General features: G+C 39.7%; 1 protein-coding gene across 3 annotated transcripts in view; it reads left to right on the top strand.

Moving 5' to 3' along the window:
* Positions 1–19,693, top strand: part of fnip1 (folliculin interacting protein 1) — a 36,245-nt gene extending 16,552 nt beyond the window's left edge. For 2 of the 3 annotated variants that reach the window (XM_007572571.2, XM_016660947.1), the window contains exons 7-18: positions 639–722; positions 3,316–3,387; positions 5,232–5,367; positions 6,718–6,919; positions 7,152–7,237; positions 11,652–11,798; positions 13,061–13,230; positions 14,729–16,307; positions 16,399–16,564; positions 16,841–17,041; positions 17,115–17,230; positions 17,997–19,693. In XM_007572571.2, the coding sequence (XP_007572633.1) occupies positions 639–722; positions 3,316–3,387; positions 5,232–5,367; positions 6,718–6,919; positions 7,152–7,237; positions 11,652–11,798; positions 13,061–13,230; positions 14,729–16,307; positions 16,399–16,564; positions 16,841–17,041; positions 17,115–17,230; positions 17,997–18,075 (3,038 nt within the window). In that variant the 3' untranslated portion in view covers positions 18,076–19,693. The remainder of the gene's footprint in view (positions 1–638; positions 723–3,315; positions 3,388–5,231; positions 5,368–6,717; positions 6,920–7,151; positions 7,238–11,651; positions 11,799–13,060; positions 13,231–14,728; positions 16,308–16,398; positions 16,565–16,840; positions 17,042–17,114; positions 17,231–17,996) is intronic. The other variant, XM_007572573.2, reaches the window with a different exon arrangement.
* Positions 19,694–20,537: the final 844 nt, after the last annotated feature.

Here is a 20,537-nt window from a genome sequence, read left to right as displayed (position 1 = left end):
GTTCACCACCTGACTTATTTGGTGTTCTCACTTTAAGACAACTCAGTGTTCCAGTTTACATGAAATCCTGCCAGAAAGCTCTACTGCATTTCCTTATTGCGTTTCAACTCCCCTTACGAACAGGTAGAAACTGCATCACATGATATTTGAGCGAGTCATCTCCTCATCAAACACCATAAATGCTTTTAGTGCCTTCCTGAATCTTTGATCTCTATACTCGCCGCTGATTGTGAAACTATCAGCTTTCTGCAGAAACTGAGTCAGTTCAGGTTGTAGATGCTCCTATTAGTATCAAAGTATTTCTTAAATAAGTTGGCAGCTTCTATCCTTTTGTATACTTCCTTTTTTCTTATCCTCACAGAAAACACTAAATGTGCAGTTTTACACCTTGACTGATTGATTTTGATGATAAATTATGACTTATAAAGTTGTGTTTCCTGTGAATGATACCAGCTGTCTTGTTTGTCCAGTTATCTGTTTATTTCCAGACTAAAAATCTTGACTAACGAGACGGTTCATCAGCGGGAGACCGCTGGCTTTCGTCCTTATCCACTCACTAATCATGGTTCATGTGTTTGTCTGTTCTTCCTCTTTCTTTTTTATATGTCTCCTCCATGTTTTGTTTGTTTGCTGCCCAGGATTTTCTCAGCTCTGCAGCCCTCGACGGGCCTTCTCTGAACAGGGCCCGCTGCGCCTCATCAAGAGCGCCTCTTTCTTTTCAGGTTGGCGCTCAAAAACTGGCCACGAATGCCGTGTGCCAGTTGCATGTGTGCGTAGCAGCTGTATTTGCCGTAGTGGCGGTTGCTCAGGACGTGACTGTCGGTGTAGCATGCATGTGTGGTTAGTCCTGCAAGTAGAGATGATAAAAGTTGTTAAAGCATGCCGTAATAAAGCACGTCTGCAAAGAACCTGGGTTGTAACGTTCAGGCTGAAATTTATCAGATGGTTTTCTGCTTGTTTCTGAAACAAAGGTGTCCAAACTTTTCAGCATGGGGGCCAAAAATGTCCATTTGAAAGAACAATTATAATTTTTTTTTATGTAATTGCAAACACCATTTTATTATTGGTTGTTTACCAGCTAAATAAATAATAAAATGAGTCGGGTTTCTGTAGAGGAGCGATTTGTAACACGTTGTAGATTTTAAACAAAAAAGGTTTTTCAGATTTGCCAGATTTAAAAAAATAAAAATAAAATACAGGTTGATCATCCTTTTTAGATTCTTTTCTTTCTTGCGACAGGAGCAGAATTTTACTCACTCCTGATTTATTTTATTTTTATTTATTCAAACAAGTTTTAAAATGCAAAAAAAGCAAGCCATCAGTATGACAGAGAAAAACAATTATTTAATTTATTGCTAATATAAGTTAATATAAGTTAAACCTGGATGAATACTTTGTGTTGCACCTTACATTTTCCACTTTTAGATTTCATTTCTTCTGAAAAGCTTGGCATCAGTGAAAAACCCCAACATGATTTTTAAATGCGGATCAAATCAAATTTGGGCTATTCCTGAATTGGGCCGCCCAAAATAGTTGCAAGGGCTCTAAATGAACCCCGTGCCGCACTTTGGACACCCCTGTTCCTGATTTCTAGTGAAATCGGTAACTTTAACTAGAAATGTTACAATTTCTAGTTGAATTCAGATATCTTCTGAAGTTTTACGGAGACTTTGTGAAAACATCAGCCTGCAGTTTCTGACCAGGTGCATTGCAGACTTATTAATGCATGGTGGGCTCATGGTGTTGGTTACTGTAGTATTAGTCATCACTTTAGTTTCTTTTCCTCCTCTTCTATTCTATTATTCACCCACTTGCTTTTACGGTTTCTGCAAAGCTTTTTAGACTTTATTTGAACTGGGCAGTTGCATTTTCTCCTGTTTTTCCTTAATAAACTTTTAAACAAGCTTGTGAAAACTACCGAAGCATGCTTACTCCAGGGATATTCCTGCTGGTATCCATGTTAAACACAAGACAGTTTTTCAAGACGCAGTCCAAAGGGAAAATCTACATCACACATTAGCTCTCCTATTCCTGAATATTTTAAACCTCTGTGATGATGTCTTTATCAATGCATTATTTAATGTTCTAAACAATTTAGACTATTCACCCAATATTGAGGAAAAATTCAAGATCTTGGCATAGAATGGATGGTTTGGGATTTTTTTTAAAAGTTAGATCCTGTCTTATTTCTTTCATTTTTAGATGACTCATTTGCCTTCAGTGTCGGCGGTTAAATCCTCCTCCCTTCAAAAAAAACTTTTGTTCTTGCTGTAAAGTGGGAAGGCTACGCATCCACCAACATCTCTACCCACACTGCATGATCTGCGGCTCTTTTATTCACGTTGTGTTTGTGGTTTCACACCTCAGTCTTGTGAGAGGAATCACTTAGTTTTGTTCCCCTCAAAATATTTCAAAACACTGAGTCTCTGAGTGGCATAAGCTGCTGTTGAGAAAGCTGATCATCAGCATATTACAGCAGTGGTGGTTTGTTGCTTTATTTGCTCTTTGGGACACTTCCTCATTGAGTTGCAGAACCTCCGAGTTCGGCAACAGTTCAAAGGTCGGCTATAACCGTCCCTTTGTTGTAGCCTGAGTTTGGCGTGTGTTTTTTAAGTTCTCCGATCTATTAATCACATCTGAGTGGTTTTTCATCTAAGCCCAGGGAGTCAAACTCATGTCCATTTTGGGCCAAATCAAGATCACGAATGTTCTTAAAGAGCTGGTTGTGCCAGAATATTTTGATAAAACCCATCCACAAACTGCTAAAATCTAAAAATAAAAAAAACAATTAAAATAGAAATGGTGTTGTTGAGAATCTTTTCAGTGTCTCCAGAATTTTTTGATTCTTTGAATTTTATTTTTGATTTTTATTTTGTAATAAAAATCAACGTGTTTATGGTACTAATTTGGAAATATTTGCAATATTTGCACTTATTTCATTTTTATTACTCACCGTAGAGATCTGACATCATTGCTCAGGTAGCTGTTTAGTACAAGAATATTTCTCAAAAAAAAAAAAAAAAATTTTCCCATTAATATATTGGTGCAAAGAAGTGCGGGGTTTTGTTCATTGTGCGTTAATTTCGATGAAAATTCTCAAAAAACTGAAGAGACTAAATATAATTTGGCAGTAAATTATATTATTTACTAAAACTGCATTGACTTGATTGCCAACATAATATTTAACCACAATTAGTGTTTAGAAACTAGAAGGTCACATAAGGAGCTTTGGCGGGCCAGATTTGGCCCACGCGCCTTGAGTTTGACACATATGATCTAAGCCAACTCGTCACTTTCTCTGCTTCTTTCGTCCAGGCCACAGTCACCCGATGGACATGCCGGGTCGAGGTCCACATGACGAGCGGGACAGCGGCATCGCCAGGTCAGGTAGGTTAATGAGACTGTCAGGAAAAGCCCGGATTGACCTACAATCTGAAAGCCTCACCAAACAGGCTCCGAATGGGGCTTAAAGTTCATTCTGACTGGGAGAACCAACATGTTTACATCACATTTTCTCGTCAAATCAATTACAGAGTTAAAATGTATTTTTAGTCTGTTTGTGTTGGTGTGAACTTCCTCGAGTGTGTGTCGCACAGCAAGTGTTTTGTTTTTGTTTCTCTCCCCAAGCACTTCCTGTGTCGATGCGGTCGACTCGCTCTAACGTCTCATCAGGGTCACAAGACTTAGAACTGGAGAACAGGCTGTTATTTATTATCAAGTGGCTTTTCAGTTGCAGTTTCACTTGTTTATACGCCAAGTGAGAAACAAATGATTGAAAAATATTTAAATCCAAGAGGAAAAGGAGGGAAAATGACCCCAGAAGGGAGTTGGAAACTGACCTCTGCCCCCTCACCACCGCCTCCCCCTCCACAAACATAACACCCAGTTGGCATGGCTGGTATTGGGCCTGGTGCTCAAACAGAAGTCACATGCTGCCGATTAAATATAGCCGCTCTCAAAACCAGCTTCGAGTAAATGATCTTCTAAATCGAGGCGCATTCTGTCATCTTCGTTTTGTCGCTGGCCTCCGCCTCCCACTGCCGCCGGGATGGAGGGTTCCTGTCCAACTCCGACACACGCGCATGCAAACAGGCTTATCTATTAAATGAGGACGCTTCTCCATTAGTTTTTTGTGGCTCATATTGTACATAACTAATCAGCAGTATCAGGCACTCTGTGATTATTAGGCTTGGTTGTTAAAATCTGAACATTTTAATGTGCAATTATTCAAACTGCAGCGTTGATATAAACGCCTCTGTCTCTCTCTTTTAGCTCACACCAGTGTTATGGAAGACTAATGATGGCAAAATTGTTCCACAAAAAATGCGACTGCTCCACATGAAGTGAAGGGAGAGAAACATTTCTAACTTAATGTTTAAAACAAAATTACTTCCTTAAAACCTTCCTGAATATAAAAGCCTGGAAAAACAGAATTTTGAGACAACAAAACATTTTTTGAGAATGTGCAAGCAGTGCGTGTTTCTTACATGGGCAGGGTGTTGGAAAGGGGTTGGGCACCAAGAACTAGAAAATAAAATGTATGTTATCTCTCAGTTGTCCCCTGAAAACGTTTATATGCCTGTGAATTGGAGTAAGTTAGTTGCTGTTGAGGCCGTATTACCTGCTTTCTGCCGTGAGAAGATCTGACAATTTCTTGCATTTTAATTAATTGTAGTGCAGCAGAAGGAGCTTTCACAGCTGGATGCATATTTATATTTCAGACTTACAAAGTTAGGCACAGGGATTAATCTGATTAAAGTTTTTAATCATTTGACTGCACTATTATAAAGCTTGACACAGCCACATCACATTTCCATTTTTGGACTTGTGCAGATTTTTTTTATTATTTCTGTTAAATATTAAAATGAGTAAAAATAAAAAAAAATGAATAAAGACTTTAATAATAAATGATGGTGATAATGAAAGTGTTTGAGTGATTGATTGCATGTTGTTGTTTCTTTCCTTTTTTAGTGTGTGTGTGTGTGTGCGCGTCACCAGAAACATTTATTTTACTTCACTTTCTCCAGAGCTGTGTAGGAGCCGTGTGTCGTTGTGAATCACTAACCCTTCATGCCTGCTGTCTGACTCACACTCGTCTTTTTGCTTTTGTCTCCCACCATCCTCTGTATCTGTTCTCTGTTCTCCTCCGTCGATCTCCTACTGCATTCCTGCCGTCTTGATTTATCTCCATTAATCTCCTTTTCTTTCCGTCCCTCCTTGTGTCCCCGCAGCGTCGCTCAGCAGCCTGTTGATCACTCCCTTCCCGTCCCCCGGCTCCTCGTTGACCAGCAGCTGCGCCTCCAGCTACCAGCGCAGATGGCTGCGCAGTCAGACCACCAGCCTGGAGAACGGCGTTTTCCCTCGATGGTGAGGCGCAACAAGCAGCTGCATCGGCTCTAAAAGGACCTTAATCCACACAGCAGATCTTAAACTGAATAAATGGATTAGATTTATCCAAAAATGAACAGCAGTCATGTTAGTTTTGCAACATAAACCTTTTTATAAAACATGTTTTAATTTGTTCCAGTTTGAGTAAGGCAAAGCAACTATTTTATCACCTCCAACTTTATTATAGTAAACAATAATATTGTTTTTAGACTGTTTTCAAGTAATATAATAATGCAAGAACACGTTCTTAAAGATCAGTAAACTTTAAAGTCTGATAAATATTTAGCACTGGAACTGGAAAACATTTTAAATATCCAAAATAAACAAATAAAATTAATTATGAAACAAAATTATCCTTAAAAAATGTTGGTTCAGACCAAAACACCAGAATGAAGAGTTTTGTCATCCAGTTTTTGGTAGAGAAGAAATAGAAAAGCGATATATCATCCAAATAGAAATTACTGAGCTGCTTTTAATTCATCATGCAATTAATAACTGTATTGTTTATTGCCACAGGGCTATGCTGCAGTGGTAAACGGACCGATGGACATACAAAACCTAAACTGAATTAAATAAAAAAAATGTATAAATACAAACATGATCTAAACAAATTCAGTTATAGAGAATGATGAACTAAAGAAATTATATAAAACTCAAAATCAGCCAAATCAAGACAGAAACATTTATTCATCAAAATGTCCAAACATTTGTAATTCTTAGTAGTAACTCGTACAACATAATTAAATAAAAATATAGAAGTTAACTCTTTTAAAATGAAGAAATAAATGCCTAATAAACATTAAAGTTAAACTAAAAGTCTGACTGAATAGAAATGCTTTCAGGCTGTTTCTACCTGAATGCATTATTCAGACTCTCTCAGCTTCTCTCAGGTTTTCAGGAGAGTTGTTGCAAATAATGAGGCATTTGTTAAAAACTATTACTCCTAGAAAGTTAGTTTTAGCATTCAGTTTTTTAATTTGCCACCAGATAAAGTTCTGTTTCCTGAATCGTTCCGTCTTTCTGCTCAGTCTGGCTTTTGTGAAGTTTATCGTTGGAGGATTTCCTCTGAGCCAGGAGACAGCTGGGAAAATGACAAACGACGCTGCTATGCGCTAATGATCGCTCACAATCACACAGTCCTGTGACAGGATGTTAATGTAAACCCAGCTGTCGGCCTGCTAATCTCCCAGCACTCCCAGTCTGCCAGCACCAGTTGTAACACTCAAACATGTCAGAATCAGAAAAGTAGCAGATTTTAGATTAGCATTTTTATTTCCGTCTCGTTTTGTTGTCTGAAGTTGACTTCCTGTGAACTCTGCTCTTGTTTAGGTCAGTGGAGGAGAGCTTCAATATGTCAGATGAAAGCGGCGGCCAAAGCCTCGGCGTGATGAGGAAGAAGAAGATCGCCATCGGAGTCATCTTCACGCTGTCGCCAAACCCTGAAGAGAGCAGCCGCTTCCAGGATTTCTTCTTCTCCCACTTCCCGCTCTTTGAAAGCCACATGAACAAATTAAAGAGTGCCATTGAGCAGGTACATGTCTATTTTAAAACAAACTGCTTAGTCCTCTTAACCTTCATGCTAACAATTTTATTCATAAGATTCACAGCTTAATTGACTTGCACTTTTGCTTTCTAGAATTTGTTCAGCTTATCTTCTGTCCCACTTTATGTCATTTATTTCCCCACAAATTTCTCTGTTCAACAACTTCAGGGCCAATATTAAATGTGTGTGTGTGTGTGTGTGTGTGTGTGTCGCTGTCAAGGCCATGAAGATAAGTCGGCGGTCAGCAGATGCCAGTCAGAGAGCTCTGGCTTACAGCCGAATGGTCGATGGGCTCAACGAGTTCAGGTTAGGCTGCAACCCACATTCTCCCATCTTCACACTCAAATTATTTTATTTTCTTCTTTTTCTACAGCCTGATTTTTTTATTTTAACAAATACTTAGCATGCAGCTTTGGAAACAATCTAATATTCAATGCTTGAATTGCTCAGTTTCATGTCGGTATTGTATGTTGCCAGGATTAAGTGCAGATAAATGGGTGTTATTTTGAGTTGGCAATAAAATCTGTCAATATTGACTAAGTGGCTGCTGCACTGGAGACCAAGAGTGGAAAAACAAGCATGAAACTAATGTCATAGTGAACCATAAAAGACTCCAGACATCCACATTATTTCTTTTTTTCCATTCAGAACAAAGTATATTTTAGATTCAGAAAACCAAACATCTTAAACTTAAAGCACAATTTGTCTCCACTCAGATTTTTTTTAAACGAATAAGTAATAATAAACCACACATCATTTACATCATTTAGATGTGGGTGAAGTTACTGGCTGTGAAATGGAGTATGGAATAGATTTCTGGTTCTGTTCATCAAAGTAACTGTTACATCCATCTGACATTATTTATGTAATGTTTTTGACTTAAGGATTCATTTGCAACAGTGATGAATTGCAGGGAGACGAGATTTCCCGTGGAGTACTTTTCAATCTCTGAGTAGAGTTCAATTTTCTCGACTTGACCTTTTAAATGGCAATAGAAATCTTAGACTTGTATGATTCTTCTGCCACTTTTGGCATTATTCTCTGCTGCCAAAAGGTCTAAATGTTGATTATTACAACACTTAACTGTGTTGCAATAGTAATTTTTCTTTTTACCAAAAACTGGATGATAAAAGTCTTCTGTCTGCTGATCTGGTCTCAACTGTCCTTTTTTTTTTAGGGACAATTTTGTCTGTTTATTATTCTTTCTGTCGTTTTTGTTATTTATTTGGACATTTGAAATTAAATGTTCATTAAAATTTTAAGTTTATTTATTTTTGAGAAAGTGTTCTTGCACTGTTGTTCTATTACATCATTTGAAAATGGTCGCAAAGCAACAATATGATCTTTTATCGCGATAACTTCTGGGACAATTTATTGTCCAGAAAAATTAGTTGTTATTGTGGAAGGCCTATTCACGTTTAAACGTTCAATTAGATAAATTATCACTAAATGTCACCTTAAAGACATTTTTTTTCCCCCCAGTCAACCCTTTATGAAATGTTACCACATTTTGTAGTAAAAAAATAAACACTCTTCCCCATGTTACATTGTAGCCATGATATAGGATAGATGACGGCATCGGATAACAAAGTTGTTTTTATTTCGAGCTGTGTGAAACTCCAGTTCCAGGAAGGCTTTAGGCTGTATTTATGTTGACATTAATTACATTCTTGTACATATTAGGCTGCATCAGCGCGTACGTGGACCTCTGCATTTGTAGGACGTGCTGCCACTGTTCCATGACTGCTTGTTTGCTCGTCATAAAACACACAATTCAGTGTTTGTTCACACACATCCCTTTCTTTCTCAAGCTCTGCACAACTTTCACTTGCTGCATGCGTGCTGGCAGTTCCTCGTGTGAGGTCTCCGCATTGCTGCGGTCATGTGGCTGTTGACACCTGGCATCAGCAACCCAAGCTGCCCGAGCGGCAACCCTACCTTCCCCAGAACCTGGTCACAAGCGAGCACCAGAATAGTAAATACCGAGTGCCAGCAGGAGAAACACTTATGGCCTGTTCTGGAGAAGTATCTGCAAAATTTCACCTCTATACTTGGGGGGGCCACCTTTGCCATTAAGGGGCTTTGACTTCATGGAACATTAAAGAAAGAAACTGGAAGATATTCCCGCCCGCAGTGCTGATGTGGCTTTGACGTCTTAGGAGGGTGGACACACACGCATGCCGGCAAAGATAAGCTGCGCACTTAGCAGAGGCATGGGTACATAAAAGTTACAGCAGCTGAAATGTCGCGACACAACAGTAACGTCTGTTGCAATTCTTTTATTTTCCTCTGCCGCGATAACAAATGATCCCAGAAGTTATTGTGATAAAGAATAATATTGTTTTATTGAGACCATGAGGCATAAAAATGCTAGAGCACCTTCTTACAGATCAATAGATTTTAAATTCTAACAAACACTTTACTGCAACATAAAACAATCTGCCAGTGGAACTAGAACTGGGTTGCTAGGTAACGGGCTGGGCTTGGCTGGGGTTGCTAGGTAACGGTACAGCTCTGTAAAAATCTGCCAATGGAACCAGAACATTTTCCATCAGCATTAAGGAATTACTTGCTTAAAACAAGCTTGTATGTCTTGCTGAAAAGTTATTTATGTAATTTTGTCTTATTTCAAGTGTGTGAATATATTTGCAAAAATAAGAGTTTGTTTTAAGTCAATAATCCCTTAATATTGATTATTTCACTACAAATATGGGGAAATATCTTATAATAAATAATCTGCCAATGGAACAAGTATTTTTTCATCAATATTATTGACTTAAAACAAGTTCCCACATCTTGCACTGAGATAATTTCACTAGAACGTAAACCAAAATACTTGGTAATATTTTGTTTTTGCAGTGTTAACACTGGAACGGGAAGACATTTTAAATATCTATAATAAACAAAAAATACAATTTAATATGAAGTCATTCATATTCAAAAAGGACAAGCTGAAACCAAAACACCAGGCGGAAGATTTTATCAGTACCAGTATTTTGTAGAAGGAGAGAAAAGAGAAAAAAAAGAGAAATCACGCAAATGGAAATTGAGGTTTTTTAATTTATCAAGTGATTAATTGAGTTTGACCACTGTTTTGTTACTGTGGTGCACATCATTTTTAAATATTTGTTTTAGTCATAAAAGCTCCATCCGAATGAAAACGAACCGTTAGAATAATTTGTTTCTGGCCTCTAGAAATGGCATCGTGACACCAGTCGGTGTCTCCTGGGCAGTGTTGGCCTCCATAGTGAGGTAATAAAAATCTGGCCTCCCACCGACACGTCAGTTTCATTCCCCGATCCGAGGCCAGCTCTTTTTAAGTTCACCTGGACAGCTGCAGCAGGGATACTGAAACTAGATTTCCCTGCTCATGTAGCGCTGGCTGGCTGGCTCTCAGACCTCCACACAATCGCAAACACTCCATGAACAAACACACAACAGACGGCGAGGGGTCAGCAGGACTGAGGGAACATGAAGCCGTTCATAGCAGGAATGTCTGACACATTATTGGGTCATTTGATGCCGATGGTGACGCGTTGCCTCTGGTGACGAACACAAAGTCTGGAGATGTTTTTTTTAATGTGAGGAGTTGATTCTTAGTTTCCTACGAGTTTCTGCTTCTCCTCTGTTATCTAATACTTATTTTCATTATTATTATTATTTTTTTTTTTTTTTAAACTTGCTGGACTCTCAAATGTCACGTGTAGAAAATTGTCTTGGAGGGCAGGTTAAAGTTGCTTCGCTAAACATCTGTTAATCACAAACAAATTAATCATAATAAATTAAAATGAGCTCAGTATTTTCTATTTGCATAATTTATTGTTTTTCTCTTACTACAAAAAGCTTCAGTTTGGTGTTTTGGTCTCAACTAGCCCTTGTTTTTGAAGGATAACTTTGTTTACATGGACTTTATAATTCATTTTATTAGTCGTTTCTGTTGTTTTGATTGTTTATTTTGCATGTTTAACATATCTTCCAGTTCTGTTTATTGATCTTTAGAAATGTGTTCTTGCATTTTTATGAAAATAGTCTCAATAGAACAATGTTATTTATCACAATAATTTCTGGGACAATTTATCGTCCAGTAAAATCTGTTGTTGTGACAGACCTTAGATCTTTGAATAAATTGGGTATATGTGTAAATGCTGCTTTGGAAATATTTTTTCTTCGTAAATATGTTGAACTTTTTGCCGTTTGACGCCTGGTCGATTCACTGAACTCTCTAAAGGTCAGAGGTCAGGAGTTGAATCCGTTTCCAGATGTTGATCTCCAGAAGCTCCCAGCAAGACGAGATCAGTTGCTCGAATTGTTTTCATCCCTTATCAGCATCTCTTTACAGCATGTGACCGGGTTGATTGCTGCTGATGAGCTTTGTTACACCGAGCCAAACTATTTCAAGCTCATCAGACGGCGGGTGAATTTGCATCTTTAAGATTTTTCCTGAGCGTGAAATCTTGGCCTGAGGCCGAGACGCGCTCGCCAACGCCCCACGTTCCACGGAGAACGCTGGTTGTTCTCAATGGACAAATGCCCAAAGAGCTGCGCAATATACACACACACACACACACACACACACACACACAGTGAGGGTCTCCCATAGCCTCAGTGCAGACAGTGAAGCTCTGTGAACTAAGATCTCCTTTGTTTCCCATGAGACAATAATGTGTCTGTTTTCTCCTCCCTCGTTCCCTTTTTTCCCCTCGCCATACCTCGTCTCCAGGATGACCATCTGTGACCTCTACACGATGCCCCGCGTGGCCGAGCCCGTCTGGCTCACCATGATGTCCGGCGCGTCGGAGAAGAACCAGCTCTGCAGCCACTTCATGAGGGAGCTGGCCGTACTGATGGAGCAGGCCTCCAAAAACCAGTTGAGTGTCGACTTTTGTCAAACACTAGAAAATCTAAGCTATTATTTAAACAAAAAAACAACTAAATCCTTCCTCAAATTGCAACAAAAATGGATGCCCGTTGTCTAAAATGTTTCACATTTCTGTATCTGTGCTGGTTTGTTACTTCGGTGTGCAGAGAAATGCTTGCAAATCGACACACACTGTTCCTTCTCTTCCCAACAAAACTTACACACACACTGTGACAGCTTCAGCTTTATTCCGTTTCTGTCTTGGAAACAAAAAAAACTAAATGAAAGGATCCCTGCCAGACTCAAACTCCTTATTGTCACAGTGGCAAAGTCGAGTCGAGCTGAAGAGCATTTTGCATGCATGAATCAGTGATTTGTTGAACATGTTCAAGACTTTTTAAATGCTTGAAACATAGCAGGAATGAGAACGGAGAGGATTTGTTCATTTTTAAAAGTAGTGTTTTGACACTACATTTAGATTTTTTTAAACTCCTTTTATATATGAAAGTACACACATTTAATAAGCTCAAAAGTGTTAGAATTTCACCCTGTTGGAGGAAGCATCTCCAGACTGAAGATGGTTACAAATCTTAGTTTTGACTCCATTAATCAATAGAAAAAACATCAGATTTACAGCAGATCACCAATCAGAAGATGATCTGATTCAAAGTTATTTGACTCACACTTTGTGTGAGTCAAATAACACAAAGTGAGTTATTTGACTCACTTTGTGTTGGTGCAAACTGAGACTCCAAACCCCCACAGACTCATTAACTTAAATCCTAAAACAGCGTCTGGTCGGTAGCAGCGTATTTCCTAACAAGCATGACTTCATAGCCAGAGTTTCCATTTCTGCTGGTTACCGTGACATTCTCCAGGCTACATCTTCATGCTGTTGACTACAGGTTGCCATGGGAACTTGTGGTTGTACTCATCATGCGGGATTCTGTCAGTAAGCCCTGTGACTGATGTGGCTGATGGCCGCCGCTTTTGTTCTGGCACATGATGGAACCGGGCTTCCATTATTATTAGTGTTGCAGCTTTGAGTCATGAGACAGGAAGGGAAGTAGATGCTCGCTGTGAGGAAGAAATGAGAAGTGAATCATGAGAATCGAGTGTGTTCATGTGTGTTTCTGCTCTGACAGAGTGGTTTGCTCGGAAAGGGAAAAGTGTGGTCAAAGCGCTCCATGTAGCGACAGGAAATTGGGTTTTACCCAAATAAGGTCAGAAGGAAACATCCTTTCTGAACGCTCTTTTGTGCCGTTTCCCAGGTTCCTTCCTGCGTTACTAACAGCCATCCTGACCAATCATCTGGCCTGGGTGCCCACTGTTATGCCCAATGGGCAGCCGCCAATTAAGATCTTCCTGGAGAAGCACTCCTCACAGAGCGTAGACATGCTGGCAAAGACGCATCCCTACAACCCCCTCTGGGCACAGCTTGGTGAGACTGACACACACACACACACACTCCTGCACAGACATCCAAAGAGAGGGAGAATAACTTTATTCTGTCAAGGCTCTATATGTGAACTTCTATAAAGACAACTTGAATTAAGATCATCTTCCCCACATAAAGACATTTTTAAATTGTGTTGCCATATTTAATGTTTTATAAAATCACACAAACACTGGAATAAGTCAACAATTTTAAATTAAGGCTGCAATCATCCAGTTGTTTAACAGTTATAATAATAATATGTGGATCTTTAGATGTGTTTTAATAATTAATGTGAAAGATTCTTATTTTGTTTTGAAGCAGTTTTTGTTAAAGTTCCTTAAGTTTAAGCAGCAGAAAATTGATTTGGGTTTTCAAAACGTGACAATGCTGACACCTACTGCCGAACTGTAGAAACTGCAGCTTAGTCGATTTAATTTCTATCTATTAGAAAGAGCCCAAGTGGAGGCAAATACTTTTTTGCACATAACATCTGGAGTTATCCAGAATAAGGTTACACAATAAAGTAAGTTAAAAAAAAAGTAAATCAAGTTTATTTTTATAGCACATTTCAGCAGTAAGACAGTTCAAGGATTAAAAAAACCCATTGAGATTAAAAACCTGTTTTTCAAGGAAATCCTTTCTGACAAATGCAACACAGAAAAATAAATAGTTTAAAAAAGGTGTTTTATAACATAAAACAGAAAAATAAAAAGTCACAAAAACATGTAGTCACTGATTGGAAAACCAGAAACAAGCATCACGTTTTGACAAGTGACTTCATCAAAGCACATCAAATATGTTCATCAATGTTTCATTTATTATGTTTCAGAACATAATAAATGAATAAACTTCAGTTTTCTGGGGTTTATTCCAGATTCATGGAGCATAGAAGCTGAATGCTGCTTCTCTGTTTGGACCTGAGAGATCTGGAAGGTTGATCCAACAGCAGCAGATCTTTAGTCTTTAATTCAGTGATTTATAAACTACCAGCAGTTTAGAGTCTCTCAGTAAAGAACTGAAGAACCGGGTGGCGTAGAACCGGGTGGCGTAGAACCAGGTGGTGTCTCTACCCTCCTGGTTCTAGTCAGATCTCCAGCTGCAGCTTCTGGTCTCAGTCTGACCTGCTGCAGGAATCAAAGCCAGTAAATCCTGGATGAGTTTCTCTGGTCGGAGACTTTAGTCCTCTGGGCCTGAATGTCCTGCAGCTGCTAGAAGGTCCACTGAGGAACCAAAGGGTCAGGGCAGAGGTCAGCCTGATCTCTAGTTTCCAGCTGGAATAACTGAAGCTGTGTGTTGTCTCTAGATCTATAACTCTTGATCTATAACTCTAGATTGTTCCTCTTCACTCCATTTTGTTCAGTTAATCAATGTGGCTAAAGATAAACACCTGGATGAGTTTCTCTGGATCTTATTGGATCTTATCCTGGACAAGTTGGTTGACTGAATCTGTAACAAAGCATTCTTGATGCTATTTTGAAATAACCACCCTCTTATTTTGTAGGGGACCTATACGGGGCCATCGGGTCTCCGGTGCGGCTGTCGAGGACGGTGGTAGTCGGGCGCAGACAGGATCTGGTCCAGAGGCTCCTCTACGTTCTCACGTACTTCATCCGCTGCTCAGAGCTGCTGGAGACCCACATGCTGGACAGCGCTGAGGACGAGGCCATCGTCATGCCCGGCTCGCTTATCACCACTTCCCTTAGAAAAGGGGAGGTGGAGGAGTCGGACTACGTTCTGGTTACCGTCCACAAGCCCAGCGGGGACTACCTGTCCCAAGGAGCTCACAGCCAGCAGACGGAGGCCGAGGACAGCAGCTACCGCTCAGACAACAGCCTGCAGAGCAGCACGTACACCGACATGGAGGTGGAGCACGGCGACCCGCCCAAAGAGGAAGACGAGGAGGAAGAGTACGAGGAGGACAGCAATGTGAGCCAAGGGTCCAGGAGTAGTGTGCTTCAGTCGAGAACCATCGAGGCCACGATTTCCCAAATTAGAGCCGCGGAGGTCGCAGAGGCCGGAGAGCTGCAGAGGGAATTGTGCAACGTCCCGGTGGAAACGGTGCTGCGACTCGGCGCCGCCTCCCCCAGGAAGCAGGCCTCTGTCCTGGAGGCTCGCACCAAGGGAGACCTCAAACTTCCTGATTCAGCCTCACTCACAGAGCCTGCATCAAGTTTGTCTCTCTCTTCTGTCACTGCAGACTGTAGAAACGCTGAAGCTGAGACAGAAGGAGTCCAGGGCAGCAAAATGCAGGGTCTCTGGCCTTCAAGGGACACTTATGAGAAGAAGCCCCTTGATAAGACCACTGCTGTTCCAGTACCTGTATTACCTGGAAGTACTGTGACATTACCAATGGTCCTGCCTGAGGAAGAGGGGCCAGCAAACAAAGTGACTTTCCTTATCGGAGACTCCTTGTCTCCCGAGTCGGACACAGAGAGTCAGAGGCGGAAGATGAAGGCGGAAATCAAAAAACATAAGCAATACCTGCATTCGAAGACCATCGGCACCGGTGCAGCTGAGGACCAAACCAATCAGACCAAGGCAACTCCAGCTCTGCAGCGGGTGTCCAGCACCATCCCCCAGTGGAGCAGCAAATGCTCCGACTATTGCAGCGAGTATTTTGGTTCGGAGAACGAGGAGACGAGGACGTTACGCAACCAGGAGGCAACCATGGACAATATGCACAAACATTTACTGAATCCGTCTGGGATTCCTCCGCTTCATGAACTCAGTTTTCAAAATGCACTAAGTATTCGGAGTTTGGACACAACTTTGGGCTCCAGCAGGAAGCGGGACACTTCTTCTTCTTCTGCCTCTGTTCAGAGGAGGTGCAGGTGTAGTTCCACAGACTCGTCCGACGCCTGCTGCTGCAGAAGCTGTCCTGCAGAACACGACAAAGATCCACCGCCGTGTGCCGCTCTCCGTCAGGAGGGAAACGACGGCAACAGGGACCAAAAGTACCAGGCGGCCTCCGTCAACGACTGGGAGATACCGCGCAACGAGAGCTCGGACAGCGCGCTCGGAGACAGCGAGAGCGAAGAGACGGAGGACTGGCAGGAGGAAGTGCTGGTTCCCTTCCCGGGGTGAGTCCGACAAACTCCTTCTGTTTTCACTCCAATCAGCTCAAACAGAAGCGTAGGTTTACATTTTTACTGTATATTTTGGTTTCTGCAGGGCAAAATTAGTGGAGAACTACTCCAAGCCGACCATTGCCAATTTCGGTCGGTCTCTTTTCGGAGGGTACTGCCCCGCCTACGTTCCAGACTTTGTTCTGCATGGCATCCCGAGCGACGAGAAGCTACGGCAAAGCCTCATGTCAGAGTTAAACCACACTGTTCAGGTAAACGTCAAAAAAAATATATTGTTTCCATAAATCTATGCAGATTTTTTTCCTGAAAAACTGCAACAATAAATTGTCTCAGAAGAACAAACCTTATTGTATTTGTTTAGCTAATTATTTTTATACATTTACTGGTTATTGTGACATTCTACATGACTGCATGGATGCAGATGTTTAAAGAAATGCTGCAAATTAAGAATTAATTTTTCTTTCTTTAGTTAACTATTGAAGGATCTCGTTGTAGCCTTTTGATAAAATCCTGTCTGTCCTGTGCAGCATCCTGTGTTGGACGAGCCTATTGCCGAGGCCGTCTGCATTATCGCAGACACAGACAAGTGGACGGTCCAGGTGGCCAGCAGCCAGAGGAGAGTCACCGACGTTACCAAGCTGGGAAAAGAGGTTCTGGTGTCCAGCCTGGTTTCCAACATCCTGCAGTCCACCTACCAGCTCTACAAGCTCAACCTTTCGCCTAACTTTGTACGTCAGAACATTCAGGTTTCCTTTTATTAAATATTGTTCCTGTTTTCTAATTGCTGCGTTCCTCTTCCAGTGTATAATGCATCTTGAAGATCGCCTGCAGGAGATTTATTTCAAGAGTAAAATGCTTGCAGAGTATTTGAAGGGCCAGACGAGAGTCCATGTGAAAGAGCTGGGCATGGTGTTGGGGTAAGCACTGGTTTCCTGCTTCCCTCCACTGCAGAGTTCCCAAAAATTATACTCAAGTTACAACTACTTCAACATATTTTCACTCAAAGGTAAAACGTTAGCAAGAAAGAGTAAATTAGTATTTGGGAAAAAGTAACTGATTGATCAAATTATCAATCATTTCATGTTTAAAAACTGCACCCAAATTATAAAGTTTAAAATTTTGTATTTTAAGGACGAAATTGACAATAATTCGTTCCAATAAGAAAATAAAATGTTTCTGAATCAGTTTCTTTCAATTAAAAACTTTAATTAAAAACTACAGGTGTGTCTCTGTCTGGAAAACTTTTGGTTAAAACATGTTTGTTTTTCATTCAGTGGATAGAAAATCCATACATTTACTCAAGTAGGAGAAGAGATGCTTCATAACAAAATTACTCGAGAAAAAGTAGAAAGTATCCGTCCAAGAAATTACTCAAGAATAAAAAAGTATTTGGTAAAAAGACTTCTCAACTACTGATCAAATTATCTTTAATATTTAAAAATTACATCATCAGGCTGAGCAAAAATATGAAGTTATGTGAAAATGTTGGTATTTTAAGGATGAAATGCATAAAAGTAGTAAAAAATTAAAATGAGGCAAAAGAAAAGCATAACAGCTGTCATGACTTATTATTCAGGTAATAATGACACTTTTAATGTAACTTTTAGTGCAACTTTGCATTAAAAGTGTCATTATTTACCGACTGGCTCTTCATTAGTCTCATATTTTGTCTCCTGTTTGCAGGATTGAGTCCAGCGATCTGCCCCTGCTGGCAGCGGTGGCCAGCACTCACTCCCCTTACGTCGCCCAGATCTTACTATGAGACTTCTTCTGGATTTGGGTGAACAGAACAGTCAGCTGGAGAAACTTCGGTCCTCAAACAGCCGTCCATGCCCGCTAACCCCATCCGCTCTGCTGCACGTCGTCACAAACCCGGGATGACGACGACGAAGTGTGGATGTTTGACCACTTGGTGGCGGCAGAGAGTTAAAATGGAGCAGGTGACTGGATGTTCATTTTAAAACTCTTAACTGTTTTGGAAGCAAAAGCCAAAGACTACAAATTTATCCAAGTGAAATCTAAATTTGAAGACACCTACGCCATGGTTTGAAATCATTTTTAATTACACAACTGCTTTCATTTCCTGTACAATCTTAAACGTGGCACTTTGAAGTTGAACTTAAAGCTAATTTTCCCTGGTTGCCATGTTTGTCTCATTTTCATGTTTTTGTTTACAAGTTCTTCATTTGAATGATTTTAATGGTTTTGCAACAAGAGATGCCCCCTCTGCCTTAAAATAACTCCACTTTTTTTTCTTTTAGTCATATTCAAGTAATCAGTTTTTATTATTATTATTATTATTATTACAAAGAAGTAAAACGTATATTTGAATTTGCTAAAAGTGCTTTGATGCTATTATCCAAGGTACATCACTACCTCAGATCTTATGGGCAGTGGCTGATTTACAGTTGCCCCACATAAAACCGTGAGGTAAACTTTATTATAAATTTTAATCAAAGGAATGTTGACTGTGTAGACTATATGCTGTGTTCTTTAAAATAAAAAGGGAAGGCTGAATAAATGTATTTTTGCATCTCAAAGTGACTGAGAAGGGGCCCTTTATACTGTGGAAAAGTGAAAACCTCCATTGTCTGTTTTCCAACCAAAATGCTGAAGTATTTTCTAACTTTTCTATATGTCACCTTTTATTTTTTATGTTTACTACTTTAGGACAGAAGGACTAGTGTATAATGAGTGTATATGGACTGGTTAACACTATTTTCAGTTTTACACAGAATAAGAAAAACTACAGCAGGATTTAGTGGCAGATTTGTACTAGTGTCACTTGCACCTCTGCTTGCACATAAAGTAAAACCTGCTGCAGGAAAAACATAGAAGTTTCCTAATTTGCAACATTTTCTGTTCCTTTTGACTCTAAAAATGCAGAAATGGAAGGTTTTGCCATCATCCTGTGCTGCTTTTAAAATGGCTTCTTCTGCATCATGTCATAAATCAACTTAATACAAAACTTCTTATTGCCTTTTTTAGAGATAAAGCAGCTGTAATCCTGAATAGGACAGTGGTTCTCAGTTTGCTCATCCAAGTTGCACCCTGAATATAATCCAAGTCTTAATGGAGAAAGGGCACGAATGTTTCTTTTTGCTGTTGGTTAATAAATGCTTCTGTGTATTAAAGATGCTTCACTATATCAGCCGACCTTAAACAAGATGGCTATAGTAGATTTATATCTCTGCTTTTCCTCTTTGTACATGAGTAAGTTATTTAGTTGCTCCTGTGTGTAATAGGTTGTGTAAACTGTACATTCTTGTTTTTGTTTTTTCATGTATTTGTACAGAATGTCTTTTATGAATTGTCACCTTCAATAATTTTTTTTCCCAATTTTCTGGGAATGTTGTGCAATAAAAATGCAGAGAATTTCAGATTCTGAAAGTCTTTTCTTTCACCAAGAAAGTTAATTTCATTTCTGGAACAACAGATGAGAGAACAGGTAACTACATTTTTCAAATAGATTTTATTATTTACATTTGCATCCATCTGCCCACCACTTTGGTCAGTCTTTGACTTTTGATTCATCAGTCTATCATTTTCTCCTCATTATTTAAATTTTTGTCTTCTTCCATCAGTTTATCCATAAATCTGATTAGTCATGCATTCATTTCCTCCAATCATTTGTCATTTCATCCAATTTTTCCTTCCAGTCCAGTTTCCATACCATATTTTCCTTTCTGCTTATGTATGTGCTTTTATATTTTAAAAATTAACTAAAACTGGACTGCCAACTTTAAAAAAAATTCAGCCTGGACATTTAAAAACATGAAACATGTGAGGGAGCCTAAAAGAAAAGAACTCTTGTTCTCCTGATAGGCGGCAGCTCAACCACATCTGGACCACACATTTTTACTTTTCCCCACCTTTAAATTCATCAGTGATCCTCAGCTCCACCCGACAGAAGGTAAAACGAACACAAACGCACTTATGCAATAAAAGAAGAAAGAAAGGGAGGAAAGTTCAAGGCTCAGAGTAACAGAAGAGCAGCTGTGGGTCAACTGTCTTCAGGCTTTGTGGTAAAATCAAGCTGTTATTCTACTAAACTTTAAAATAAATGTCCAATTTCTTCATTATTTGTAGCTGTTAACTCTATTTTTGTAAGGTGTAGGATGGTCCTGTTTATAAAAGACACTGTTTAATCAGTTTAATTTGATGTATTATGCTGAAAAGTAATGCTAAATTTATTAACGGTGGACATACTTTTATATAAACATA

This window comes from Poecilia formosa, unplaced genomic scaffold (assembly GCF_000485575.1).
Source record: "Poecilia formosa unplaced genomic scaffold, Poecilia_formosa-5.1.2 Scaffold304, whole genome shotgun sequence".
NCBI classification, from domain to species: domain Eukaryota; kingdom Metazoa; phylum Chordata; class Actinopteri; order Cyprinodontiformes; family Poeciliidae; genus Poecilia; species Poecilia formosa.
This window is presented reverse-complemented; position numbering and strand designations above follow the sequence as displayed.